Here is a 13,780-nt window from a genome sequence, read left to right as displayed (position 1 = left end):
TGGCGTCCTCACCCCCACTCAGCTCCTAGCGCCCTGAAGGCAGGTGCCATCCCTTGTTCACGTGGTGTCCACACCGAGCGCCCCAGGGGCCGGCGAGACATGTTGTTGGTGCTCAGGAAATCTGGCCAAGTTGCTGAATAAGCCAATTGAGTGTGTTTCTAGCAGCCGCTGAGTCAGCTGTCAGAGTAAACGATTTGTGCGCACTTTGTGTTCTCCGTGGAACAGCGGCGTGTTCCCTCGGCTTACGGTGGCTCATGAGCTGGACAAGTTGTTTGCTGTCTCTGCTCTACCGCTCTTCCTCCCTCCCTCGCCCACGTCACTCCGTGGGTAGCTGAGAATCCTGGGGCTCTTCCTCAGCCTCCCCCCTTGACCTCTGTTAAATTTGGGTCCTTCAGAGCCTCTGTTCCTTTGGCTCCGTGACAGCCCACTGTCTTCTCTTGACCTCCGCTGCGGCCCTGCCTCCTCGGGGGGCCTCTCCTGTTCTTCCTTCCCTAGAGAGGAGGCTTAACTCGGCTTTCTCCCCTTCCCCGCAGCCCACCAAGACACTGTCCTGTCTTCTCTCTTCTGCTGTCACGTCTGTGCAGAACCTCCCGAAACATCAGCCCCGTAGCCCTGGTGCTTCTCCGGGCTCCACTGCCGTGCCCCTGTCCTCTCGTTGGGTAGTTCCATGTCAGTGTCCCGACTCCTCTTCACTCAGAGGTGGTCATGTCCCTCCTCTGGCTGCTCCCTGCTGTCACTGCCGTTCTTGTTTTCCTCGGCGCTGAGCCACGGCGCCCCGGCTTGTTCTCACGTCTCCCGCCCAGTCCGCCGCCAGCCCTGTGGATTCTCCTGGGGGTGTTCAGCTCCTCCCAGCTCCTCCGTCTACATCTTTCTCCAGGCCCTCATCCTGCGCTTGTACTGGGACATTGGGACCTACCAGGGTTTTTTAACTGCTGAATTATCTCGTTATATTCTGTGGCCAAGCACCATTAATGGCTCCTGTTGCCCCCAGGGTGGAGCCTAAGCCCCTCAGTGTGACAGTTGAGGCTCTGTCCAGTCTCCTTTCACCTTACCCCTCCGCTCCCCAGCTGGGACTCCACTTCTGCTAATGGTTTTATTCCTCAGGGGCCAGAGCTGCTCAGTTGTCAGGGTCCAGCCTGAAGCCCACACCCCCCAGGAGGCTTCTCCTCATCACCTAGCCTGCCAGGAGCTCTCCTGGGGGCTCTCAGTACGGGCTCCCCTTCCTGGCATTTGGCACTCGCTCACCTTGCCCTCTGCGGTGGCGCTCGTGTTCACGCGTGTGGTGTTTTATTTATGTTTTCCTTGTTTTTAAAGCCGTGTCTCTGTCTGGTTTCTGCAGTAGATTGAAGCTTCCTGTTCTGTCCTTACGCTGTGTTCTAGTCAGTGTTGGGTGAACTTGGTTGTCTGAATGACTTGGTTCAACGTGATGTGTTCTTGTTGTTTTGTTCCAGGTCAAGAACATCCCCGACGACCCCTGCCACCACTTTCTTCTTGAGTTTGCACAGTCAGACCCTGCCCAGAACTTCTGTGGGCCATTTTCAGAACTTTTCAAAGGATTCATACAGGCATGTAGAAAACAGGCCCCAAAGACAGATATAGTTGCTGGTTCTGCTATTGATCAAGCTGTGAACGCCACCTTTGCCGCTCTGGTGTGTCGCACTCCAGGCTTGTATGAGAAGCTGCAGAAATATGGTAACTTATATTACAGGGATACTTCTGATCCGAAGGCCAGTGGGAACGTTTCTAACATTTTGAAATATATCTCTACGCCTGTAGACTTCATCTCGTTAAGTCCTACTCTGCCAGTCAGAAGATCCGTGACCAGTTATAGTTAGTGGATTGTCGTGTGTGCAAGGAGCCTTGAGTTTCCTGATCAGCAGGTCACTTCTTTCTCCAAAATCCTTGTGGAAAACTGCCAAGAAGTTTAAGGGAAGGAGACCCTAACTTGGGTTATAGTCTTGGGCGAGAACTAGAAGTTGCGCAGCTTCAGGTTACTCACACAAGCTTTCTGTGCCTTCGTCCCCTTATCTGTAGACTCGGGAGTTGGTAGCTCGAACATTCTAAGAAATGCTGGTTAAACCCTGAGTTGTTTTGGTAATTCAGTGTGCTGATAACCAAGGAGGGAAATGTAATCACTCTTATCTTTAGACTGAAAGCTTTTGTAGGCTTCCTGGTTGGTAGCCCGCTCCTCACCATTTCTGTTGCTCGCATCCCCCCGAGATGTCGTCTGCGTCCTGTGTGTAGCTGGCAGCCGGTGGGACCCACAGGAGGGAGGGCCTCTCTCTCCCCATAATCTCTCAAGGGAAGAACCTTTCAAGCCCTACGTAAAGAGGAGCTAGGGCTTTTCCCAAGCACTTTGGCAGGGTGTGTGTTGCTTTCATGGTGCAGATGAGCTGAGCAGGAACAGTGCTTTCCCCATTAGAGCAGGTCACAGATGGTTGCCGCTGTTAGTAAGTATTCCAGTGACAGTCACTCCTGCCCCGTACCGCCCGGTTGTTTAGCTCTCACAGCGCAGAGTTTATTTCCTGGTTTCTAAAACATCTCAGGGAATCCTTCGTCCCTCAATTCTTACTATTTCCTTGAAGAAGCTGCTCAAATAAATAAAACCTACATTGAGGCATGAGTGGTTTATGAAAACCAGTGTCCTATGGAAGACTGTGTCTCTGCTAGGAGGTGGGGTACCAGGTGACCTGCCAGGTTTAAAAAAAAAAAAAAAATTCCAGTTTATGTTTTCATAATCAAATTATAGTAAGAGAGCTGGACAGTCTTTTTTACCTGCGGGAACTATGAGCAGATGAAAGCCTTGTGAGTTTAAGCTGAGAAACAAAGTTTCTGGCTGGTGGCAGGCTCCCCAGCTCCTTTTCAGATCATGTTCAGATAGCACATCCCTAATTTCAGGAGAGAGATACAGTCTGATACGGGAACTAGAAACTTCCCTGAATACAGGTTGTTTCCAGAATAACCTACCGCTGGGCTTTGGAGATACAGCTGGTCTCCGTTCTTCAGAGGCTCTTTCTGGGTCCTACCAGGCCGAGCTCCTTGAGGGGTGGGCCTTGTCTAGCTCTAAAAATGTCTAAAAATGGCTCACCTTTTTGCATTAGAGGTACGTGGGAGGAGTTTTTCAACTAGCCTGTAAGCTGCCTGAGGGCAGAGCCAGCTCTGTTTTTCTCAGCATTGCGTTCCCAGTGCCTGCGGGGGCGCCCAGCGCCTCCCCCGTGTGTGGCCGTGGCCCTCGCGCTGTTCGTCGGTGCCGCGGAGGTTCTGTGGAGAGCTGCGTGCTGTTCTAGTCTGTGATCCTCCAGTTTTTATGAGCCAAGAAAGGAGATGTTTCCTTTAAACAAACAACTTCTTTGTTACTTTTCTAATTATAAAAATATTACCCATTCACGTGGAAACCTACAAAGTACAGGAAAGCTTAAGATAACGGTCAGTTGTCATCTCACCACTTCAAGAACACATCTGTTAGTGTTTTTCTGTGTATATACCTGGGCTTTTTATCTAGGCATATTTACATGGCGTATCTATCTGTGTATAGATCACATATATCCATCACGTTTCTAGTATGTATGGTCTTTTTAAATAGATAATTTTGTGTTTATACTGTTTCAAAACCAATCTTTTTTACTTAATTTATACCATGAACTTTTTTCACGTTAATAATTATTTTTTACCTACTTTTAATACTTTTCATTTTACTTTTAATAATTTTCATTTTACTTTTAATATTTTTGATATTTTACTTTCATATTTTTACTTTAAATATTTTACTCCATTTAATAGTATGTCCATTTCAGATGCTGTTCATTTGAAAAAAATGAGTTTGTAGTAACACAGAGAACCCATTACTGGTGTTTGTGGCTTAACTGATCCCCTCCCTCGTTCCACCTGCACGGTGTGAGCATCAGGGGAAAGACTTTTTCTCTGTGTTAGGAGTTTTAGAAGTTACTTTGTGCTTAAAGTTGCAGTACTGAATTGAGTTAACTGAGTATAATCTCCATCGTCTCTCCTTTCCCCAGTAAAAAGTGGGGGCAACACAGCCCTGAGCGAAGAGTTTGCACAGGTGTATTGCTTGGCAGATGGGATTCGAATATGGATGGTAAGATTTTCTTTGCATGCGATTCTTACGTATTTTGAGTTTTCGCACCATGGTTTCGTGCAGTTAAGGTAAGCAGCTCTCGAGTTTTTTGTTTTGTTTTGTTTTGTTTTTTACTGAAGTTCAGTGGCGTGAAAAGCTCTGAAATAACTTAGAACCCTTGAAATCCTAGTGTAGTGAGTGCTGAGGACGTTCGGAGTAAACAGGATGCATCCGTGAGCTCCCAGACACCCTTCAGTAACCCCAGGGCCACTCTGCGGGGCCTCTCCGACTGGGCGGACGCTGGCGGCTTTAGGTGGGGTAGGCCACTCTCCAGGGAGAGGCTCCTGTGCTGCAGAACAGTGGCTCTGTGCGGTTGCTTGTGACAGCCGTGCAGTGGAGGGACGAAGCGCCCTCGAGTGGGAGGACGGGCAGAGAGACTGTGTGTTGTGTTACTGCGTAACGCGACGTCATGGCGTGGGAGGTGTGCGTGGTGCTGTCCTGCCGCGAGTGCAGGAAGTCAGCTCCTGTGTCAGCTGACACGTGATGACGAGTAGAAACAAGTCCTAGAGGAACCCACGAGTACATCCTTTCTCATGTAAAGTTTACACACAACCCAAATCTGTGTCCCGTTAGATACGTACATTTGTAGTAAAATTCTTCAAAGTCCTGGAAATGATGACCATCAAGCTCAGGAGAACCGTTTTTATTTTTCTTAAGCATGGAGCTGAATCCCTATGTATTATTATTATGGTCCATATATTCACAATCATCTTAAGTACCGTGTAGTAATTGGGAGGAATCGTTAAGTCTTGGAGAGGACAGGCAATGAGATTGAGAGCAGGAGACCAACTGTGGTTCTTCAACGAGTGTGGTGGCTGCTCCTGGGTGTAGAATGGTCAGGTTCTGTGGCTGGTGTGAGTGGTGTGCAGTGGTGTGGTGTCCAGGACCCTTCCCACGTTCCCGGCTTGGGGACTTGCTGGGCCGTGGACGCATTAACCAGACGGGGGGGAAATGGCCTTGGAGCTGGGAGTGGGCGGGGTGGGGGGGTGTGAATTCATTCTGGGACATGCTGAGTATGAGGACACACAGGTGACCTGAGACGCCTAGCCGGAGGAGTCAGGGCACCTGTAAGAATCTAGCAGACGTGTCGGAACAGAGATCATTGGTGCACAGATTCTCAAGAGAAGCTAGAAGGTACTGTCATCAGGAGGGTGTGAGGAGGGTCACAGCAGTGTGTGGAGGGAAACCAAAGCTGTAGTAGTGGCAGAAGGAAAAGAGTGATAAAGTCACTGCCACAGACACTCGAAGTGAAAGGATTTGGCAGTTGACGAGGCACAGCGTAGATCGCGCTTCTGGTTTAGTGTGGGACACACTGCCAATAGCTGGACAAGACACCAGCCTCCTCTCCCAGACGTGGCCTTCTGCCTGGGCTGTCAGCACCATGGCCCCCGCTGTGACCATTGCCTACCCTGGTACGAGGAGCGCTGTTCTCTGCCTGGCAGGCCCAGCATCACGTGCAAGCATCCCCTCACACAGGGTAGAGTAGAGATGGAATTTTGGTCCAACTTCTGCAGCGAACTGGGTGCGTAACCCTAGCAAGACCCTTCGTTTCTCTAGACCTCCACTTCTTTGTCCGTGCTAGGTCGGCTTTGGATAAGGGCCCTTCCAGCTCCAAAGTTCTACGTTTTGTTTAAGGATTTTATTTCTTTATTTGAGAGAGAGAGAGCGCACAAGTGCGGGGGGGGGGGGGAGGAGCAGAGGGAGAGGGAGAAGCAGACTCTGCACTGAGCACGGAGCCCGATGCAGGACTCAATCTCAGGACCCTGAGATCATGACCTGAGCTGAAATCAAGAGTTGGACGCTTAACCAACTGAGCCACCCGTGTGCCCCGATTTTTTAAGTAATGGGATCAGGGGTACAATCCCCTCCCAAACAAGGCATAGTTGGAAAGAAGGCAGTGTTGCGGACATACTGTTAGACAGCTTCAAAGCCTGGATTACTTGTAGGACAAACAAAAACAGCTGAAGTCTGTGTCCTCAAGAGTTGGACAGTAATTGTACAGTTCTCCGTGATGTCATGCTGTGTGCCGTGGCCCTGCCTGGACACTAATTGTGTGGCTCAAACTCTCCCCCCAGTTGGAGATGAAGCAGAAGTCCCTGATAAACCTGGGGAACGAGGCAGAAGAAAAGCATGGGTCGGAAGCGGCTGAGGTGAACCCCGAGAGCCTGGGTGAGTGTGCTGAGCCTTCTGTTTACACTTCCTAGGAAACTGGTGACCCGTCTTCGAGATGATTTTACTTGAGAGAGAGAAAGTGAGAGAGAGAGAGAGGGAGAGCACACAAGCTGGGGGAGGGGCAGAGGGAGAGAGAGAAGCAGGCTTCCCGCGGAGCAGGGAGCCCGATGTGGGGCTCGATCCCAGGACCCTGGGATCATGACCTGAGCCGAAGGCAGACGCTTCGCTGATTGAGCCACCCAGGCGCCCCTTTTGTTGTTTTTAAAGTGTGCTGTCAGTGAATGTTCAGTGAGATTAAGGAATTAGTGATATCATGGTTATGTTAAAAACTTGCTATTTTAGAGAAATGTGATGTTTTTAGATGAAATAGTGTGATCCCTGCAATCTGCATGGAAATAGTCCAGGGAGGGGGTGGCTGGTGAAACGAGACTGGCCTTGGGCAGGGTCAGGGTACATGATGGGGTCCTCATAGTCTTTTCTCTCTGTATGTTTGAAATATCCACAATAGGGGCACCTGGATGGTTCAGTCAGTTGAGCAGCTGACTCTTGATTTCGTCTCAGGTCGTGATCTCAGGGCCCTGGGATCGAGTCCTGTGTGGGGCTCTGCGCTTAGTGGGGAGTCCACTCGAGAGTCTCTTCCCCTCCCTCTGCCCCTGCCCTCACTGGAGTGCACTCTTTCTCTCCCTCCCTCCCTTTCTCACTCTCTCTCTCGAATAAATAAATAAAATCTTAAAAAAAAAAAAATGTCCACAAGAAAACTTCCTTTTAAGTGTACTGACAGTGCTGGGAAGATTTTGATTTGTATAATGACATAAGAGTTTATTTTCTTCGGAAGATGTGTATGTCACTTTATTTTTTTTTAATTTCTTTTTAAAGATTATTTGAGAGAGAGAGTGAGAGCATGAGAACAGGGTGAGGGGCAGAGGGAGATGTATGTCACTTTATTAATGGAGGTATTTCTTGTCCAAAATTGTGGAGTTTAAAGAGATTATTTTCTCTCCAAAAGTAAGCAGTAAATTGAATTTTGACCTTTTTTCATTACCTTCCTTGCTTTCTGCATTTAGCAAAAGAGTGTATTCAGAAGAGCCTCCTATTACTAAGATTTTTGCCCGTGGGAGTGAGTTCAAAAGGAAGCTGTGACAGGTTGGTGGCTGCAGATGAAACGGATCACCTCCAGCCACGGGACAAGCGCCCGAGGACGAGCTCTGTGGTGGAGGAGCATTTCCAGGCCTCCGTGTCTCCCGTGGAAGCGGGCGCCCTTGCTGCGGGCGTTGGGGGTCTTGGCTCGGATGTGCAGCCGAAGCTGCCACCCAGCAGCGGGCCCCCCGCCGCCGAGGTGTCCTCTGCCGCCGCCGAAGAGCCCTCGTCACCTTCTACCCCCGCCCGGCGGCCTCCCTTCACCCGAGGCCGACTCCGGCTGCTCTCCTTCCGGTCCGTGGAGGAGGCGAGGCCAGCGCCCACAGTGAAGGAGAAGTACCCCGTGCTGAAGGACGTCCTGGACTTCATCAAGGACCAGTCCCTCTCCCACGAGAGGTGAGCCGCCAGCGCCCTCCCCGTACTCCGCGTTCACGTACGAGTGAGCAGGGAGTACTTGAAGGAGAGGTCAGGATTGTGTTAGAACGGTGGAGACAAAATTGGGTGGTTACTTTTTTCTTTTAAGAACTATTTTGTCACTGAAGACTTGTACATTACATGGTATGTAAGTTAGATCTCAGTAATGTACGCTAGGATTAAAAAAAGAAACATTGGTTTTGGTAGCTGTCATTTATAAATGTGTCTTATATTAATCCTGGGAGAAACTTAGGATTTGAGATTTTCTGACAAAATTATCTGTCAGTGGGTCTGCATCTCTGGAAGTATTACATGTTTTAATAATTTCCTGCCCTAAGAATTCCGTGGGGCAGTAAAAAGATCAGAGTTCCTTTCTAGTTCCTGAATTTGCGAGTTTGGGGTGTCTGGCTTCTGGGCTGTTTGTGAGCTGTGCTGTTGCCGCTGAGCACTGACGGACAGGAGCCAGCAGGGCCAGGTCCCCCTCCCGAGTGACGCTCCTGCTGATACCATGGCACCAGCTCGAGCGCTCTTGCTGCCCCTGACTTGACCTCTGTCTGCAGTGTCGTAAAGGTTCTTGCCTTGAGGAGAGCCCAGGCGCAGAGTGTCCTCGAAGTCCTGAGGATCGTTCAGTATTGCTCAGAGTCCCTCGGACAGCCTCACTGCTTCCATCCGCCATACATACTCTTCCTGTTGGAGCTCCTCACCTGCCAGAAAGAGTTTACCAAGTAAGTACAAATCACACATCTGCAAGGAAAACAGGCCCGGGTAATTGTAAAGAAACCTTAGTTGTCTTTAATTAGTAACTATTATTTCCACGTAGGATGCAAATTTGTTTTTGGTCAGTTCTCTCATCCTAAGGAGAAATGGGTTCTTTCTAGTAAGTAAATGCCAGAAATCTTGTTTATTTCTCCTGATGAGTTTATCAGCTTTATTTTACCAGACAGTGAGGATTGTGTTCCCTGTGTACCCATATCCATCAGGTGGCTTCTGGAAGCTGTGAACTAAATTTAATTTTCATTTACAGTGAGGACATTAATGTGAGTACCTCACAACGTGGTTCTAATAGCCACTGAACAACTCCGCCCTGAGCGTTGACTATGTCAGGCACTGTGCTAGGCGATGGATGTGCAGCAGTGGATGAGGCACAAGAGTCTCGTTCTAATGGGGCTTGTATTGCTTTTTTTTTTTTTTTTTTGAAAGATTTTACTTATTTGAGAGAGAGGGTGCATGCACACAAGCAGGGGGGAGGAGCAGAGGGAGAGGGAGAAGCTGACTCCCCACCAAGTGGGGAACCCAACAAGGGGCTCAATCCCAGGACTCCAGGATCATGACCTGAGCCAAAGGCAGACGCTTCACCCCCTGAGCTACCCAGGTGTGCCTACTGGAGCTTGTATTCTATTGAGGAGAGACGGATGATAAAAGAAATCCATCCATTCCTCCATCTATGTAATGTGTCCATCACAGGCGTGTGGTGACCTCCAACAGAGTGATGTAGTTTGCGTGTTCAGGGAGCGGGGCTGAGAAGTCAGCCTGTAAACCAGGAGATGAATGACCAGTGAGCTCAGAGGGAAGAGCACTGAATGCAGAAGGAACAGCGCAGAGGCCCTGGGGTGAGGGCTTGGCCCCAGGAACAGCACGAAAACCGGCGTGCCTGAGTGAGAGGGGATGGCAGGAGACCAGCTCAGGAAATGAGTCGGGGCTCAGATGATGCCGATCTTTGTAGGACGGGGTTTAAGGTGTTTGGATTTCATACTGAGTTGTAGGTGGGAGACCCCTGAGGAATCCCAAGCCCAGGAGGAACACACTGTTACATTTATGAAAGTCACTTCTGGCTACTCTGTGGGAAAGCGTGGACGGAAGCAAAGTAGTCGGGAGACGGTGCAGTCGGCCAGGCGGGCAGTGGCAGGCTCTGGACCCTGGAATGGTCCTGGAGATGGAGAGAAAGGAGGGCACTCAGGATCTGCTTTGGAGGTAGAGTCACCGGGACGCACCAATGGATTGGACGGAAGGAACCGTGAGGAAGGGGCTGCTGGATGTTGGCTACAGCAGTTGGTGGATTGTGACGGATTTTACTGAGGGGAAGAGAACGGAAGAAACAGATTGGGGCGAAAATCAAACATTGCTCTGGCATATTAAGTTAGACCTGCTTTTTTCACATCCAAGTAATGGTATCCAGGGAGTAAAGGTAAGGGTCTGAGATTCTGGAAAGAAGCCAGGGCTAGGGATAGAGTTTGATGCTGTCAGCATGTGGATGATCTTTACAGCCATGAGACTAGATGATCAAGAAAGAGCGTAGAGATGGACAAGAATGGGCTCAAGACTGAGCCTGAGGGGCACCTCTTATTCAGAGCTCAGACAGAGGAAAAGGGGTCAACTAAGGAGATCACGAAGGAGTAGCCATCAAGAGCGAAATCCAGGGGATGACGGGGTCCTAGAAGCCAAGAGAAGAATGTGTCCCTTGTGTCAAATGCTGATGTGGGAGGTGGCGCCACACTGGATTTGTCTGCAGTCCTGTGGGGGCTAGGGGGCTGAAGGCCCAGCTGGACTGGGTGGAGAGGAAAATGGGGTGGGGGGGCAAAGGGAGGGAGAGACCACAGACCATCATTTCAAGATCCTTGGCTTTAGAGTGGTACAGAGGAAAAGGCAGAATTGCAGGGGACACGGTCTCAGCTGAGGGTTTTTAAGATAAGGTGTTAGTGCATTTCATGTGCTGGTGGGAAAGCACCAGTCCTGACACACACGTGATGCAGGAAGAGAGGGCCCATCGCACGGCAGGTGCAGACGCACAGGGCTGGTTTGCACAGAGCCGGGGGACCGTCTGTGGTGGCCTGAGCAGCATGGTGCGCATGGAGGGGCAGACCCGTTGGTCGGTTTGGTGGTGCAGAAATGGGGGAGTCTGTGTGATCTTTCTGTTTTTTAAAATTAAGATCGCGTAGTCCTAGCTAAAAGTGAAGGGCTAGGAGAAGTCGTGGCAGTTTAAGGAGAGGCACGGAGGGTTGAAACAGTAACGCAAGGTGAGAAAGCCAGTCTGACTGGCTGAGCGCTCTGACTGCTTCTTTGAGAATCATGGTCATGAGTTGAAAGTGGCGCCCGTCAGCCTGATGCGCGCTGTTTCCTCCAGCAGCACTGTGCTGTTTGGATACCGGTGTAAGCTCTCGCAGGCCAGTCTGTGGAGGGAGAAAGCAGCAGGGAGTTGGCGGTTGCTCGGGTGAGGTGGCGGTGAGGGGCCGTGGGATCTCAGCCGGGCTGGCAGCGACCTGAGGCAGTGTCACAGGTTGGGGTTCCTTGGGGTGGAAGTCACTGTTGTTGGGGCCGGGGGCAGAGCAGGACGCTCTGAATCCAGTCAGGATTTCAGAAGTCCTGCCGTCACTGTGGTGACGAGGTCAGAAGGCTGGAGGTGACCATGGCGGAGGCGCCGGGGCATCGTTCCCGTGGATCTTGAAGTCTCCCAGGGGACAAGCGTCGAGGTGGAAGAGGCAGCGAGCTTGGTGCTGAGGTCATTGGGGAGGGGAGGGGAGGGTGGGCAGGGCCGAGGGGCCTGGCTGCGGTGAAGGTCCGGGGGCGGGTTAGACTAACCAAGAAGAAGTCCTCGCCTTCCCTCTCTCCTGGCCCGGCAGGTGGATCCTTGCTGCCGCGCCGCCACTCCCTGAAGTTCCGTGCTCACGCTGACTCCGGCCTCCGCGCCACTTGGCCCAGCTGCTGGGCTCTGTTTTGCGGAAGGAATCACGACCGTGAAGTCCGTGCTGTTCCGGCAATTAAGTCATCAGTGCTTTTCTCTGTGTCTAGTTATTTCGCGCACTTGGAGGGCTGTGGCGCACATCTGCACAAAGAGATTCGAGACACTTACTACCAGTTCGTTCTGTTCTTGGTCAAAGCAGTTAAAGGATTTAGCAGCATCAGTGACAGGTACTGTATCACTTTATCATCTCTAGAGAACACATTATTTCTATTTTTGCTGACTTTAGAAGAAATACATGTTCGGTGTTGAAAATGTGGAAAAACACAGAGTGAAAAAGAAAGTGATAATCTCTGACATTACCATCTAGCGCTAATTGCTCGCGTGAACTTGCTCAGATACTTTGTCCCAGCCTTTTTTCTGTGTGCTGTGTCGTTTTTCAAGGGGATGGTTCTTGGTTTATGTAAGAACGTACGACCTGTCCTTTTCAGTTTTTCGTGTGTTATGTGCAGTTTTAAGACTTGGGTGTGAAGCCATTCCCCAGTATCATCCCTCGTAGGTGGTTTAGACAGAAACCTTAAGTCGGACAATCTTCCTCTCCGTCCACGCTGAAGGAATGACCTGTACTAATTTGGGAGCGGCTGCTTATCGGGTCGTGATTTTTACGCTCTGTCCTTAACCACAAAACCACAAAATGCCCCGAGGCGGGCATGGCGGACACCTCACGTCATGCTTCCGGGACTCTTGCCCAGCTGCCCTTGGAGGGGGGCTTGTGTGGAGTGTGGGGAGTCTGCTCTCACCTGCAGGCACACCAGGTTCTGACTTGCATCCTGTGTCATCTGTGCCATCCCGCTGGGGATGGCAGCCTCGGTAACTCGCACCTCATGGGCTCCTCAGGTCCTTGCTGCCTGCCTTGTCCTGTGTGCAGACAGCCCTGCTCCATCTTCTGGATATGGGCTGGGAACCCGCCGATCTCACCTTCTTTGTGGACATTCAGTTACCACATCTCCTCATGAAGATGTCGCAAGAAAATATAAGCGTGCACGACAGTGTGATCAGGTAAGAACCCAGTCCCGCACCCTGCAGTGCCCGGAGCAGAGGAGTTCAGGGCCCGGTTGCTGGCATTAGACTCCCCGTAGTGCATCCTGGCTCTGCCACGGCCCAGTTGGGTGACCTTGGGACACTCATTTGTGCCCACTGTGCCTCCGTTTCCTCCTCCTTACGCCTGGAGCATAGTAATGGTACCTACCTCATAGGATCGTCATGAAGGGTAAATGAATTGTGTTTCTCAGGGTTGACAACAGTGTCGTGCGTGGAAGTGTGTGGAAGGTGGTGGTGGTGGGACTGTGAGGACGAGGATCCTCCGCACTTTTGGAGACCCTAGTCCAGCTTGTTGAATAGGAGAATCCTTTTCTTTTTTTTTCAGTGACGTGTATATGGGGTTTTAGCCATCGTAACCTCTTGCACATTATAAGGACTTAAGATATGAGAAAAAACAGTATGCGGGTTTTCTTTCCTTTCCACTTGTAATGAGTGTGTCTCCACCCTGCTCGAGTCCACTTACCCATCAGCTACTCGTGTGCATGGGGAAGAAAGAACAAAACGAGAGACGGAAGGCATGGGGCAGGACAGGGGAGTTAGTGGGTCAGTGTTGGTGCAGGTCTCACTTTCTCAGACGTTCTGGGCGTTCTGGAGGAGGGGCTAGACCTACACCCGTCTCCTGTGCACACAGCCGGGTGGGCGTGTGAGCCCGTGCCCGCGCCAGGTTAGTCCTGGGGGCCCCCCCCACCTGTGGTTCCTCAGCGCCCAGCCCGAGCTGAGTGCAAGGAGGCCTGGCGGCAGTCGTTGGGACACAGGAACCAACAAGTGTGTGTTGGTTGGTTGGTTGGTAAATAGTTTGCATTTGTGGTTGAGCATATCCTTTTATATTTAAAATTCTGGTTCCTAAAACAAACTGTAAACTGAAATTATGGAAATTCATGACTTTGCCTGTAAAAGGAGCCCATGAGATTATCTGTGTGAAACTATTTGCACTGAGGAGACTGAGGACCCGGGGTGAGTGCAGTGTCAGGGCCCAAGAGCCGCTGGTGGGAGAGCCAGTCCCCGGGGCCTGCTGCCTCCCTTAATGCTGGTACCGCCAGAGTCGCAGAGGAGGTTCACCACACGTGCTTGTCGGGGAGTTACACCTGCAGATACGGCCTCTCAGGCTCTAACTCCTCAGCTATCGTCGTCTGCTCTGGAAAGGG

The 13,780-nt window shown here is 50.8% G+C and overlaps 1 protein-coding gene across 4 annotated transcripts in view; it reads left to right on the top strand.

The window, feature by feature from the left end:
* The window catches only part of ZZEF1 (zinc finger ZZ-type and EF-hand domain containing 1), a 103,732-nt gene that overhangs the window by 53,456 nt on the left and 36,496 nt on the right, over positions 1 to 13,780 (top strand). For all 4 annotated transcript variants that reach the window (XR_013445915.1, XM_036078417.2, XM_036078416.2 and 1 more), the window contains 7 exons: positions 1,452 to 1,692; positions 4,017 to 4,096; positions 6,211 to 6,304; positions 7,372 to 7,840; positions 8,419 to 8,583; positions 11,645 to 11,764; positions 12,432 to 12,593. Coding sequence is in view for 3 of the 4 variants with exons in the window: in XM_036078417.2 (XP_035934310.1) it covers positions 1,452 to 1,692; positions 4,017 to 4,096; positions 6,211 to 6,304; positions 7,372 to 7,840; positions 8,419 to 8,583; positions 11,645 to 11,764; positions 12,432 to 12,593 (1,331 nt within the window). In the remaining variant the exon portion in view is untranslated. The remainder of the gene's footprint in view (positions 1 to 1,451; positions 1,693 to 4,016; positions 4,097 to 6,210; positions 6,305 to 7,371; positions 7,841 to 8,418; positions 8,584 to 11,644; positions 11,765 to 12,431; positions 12,594 to 13,780) is intronic.

This window comes from Halichoerus grypus, chromosome 2 (assembly GCF_964656455.1).
Source record: "Halichoerus grypus chromosome 2, mHalGry1.hap1.1, whole genome shotgun sequence".
Lineage (NCBI taxonomy): Eukaryota > Metazoa > Chordata > Mammalia > Carnivora > Phocidae > Halichoerus > Halichoerus grypus.
This window is presented reverse-complemented; position numbering and strand designations above follow the sequence as displayed.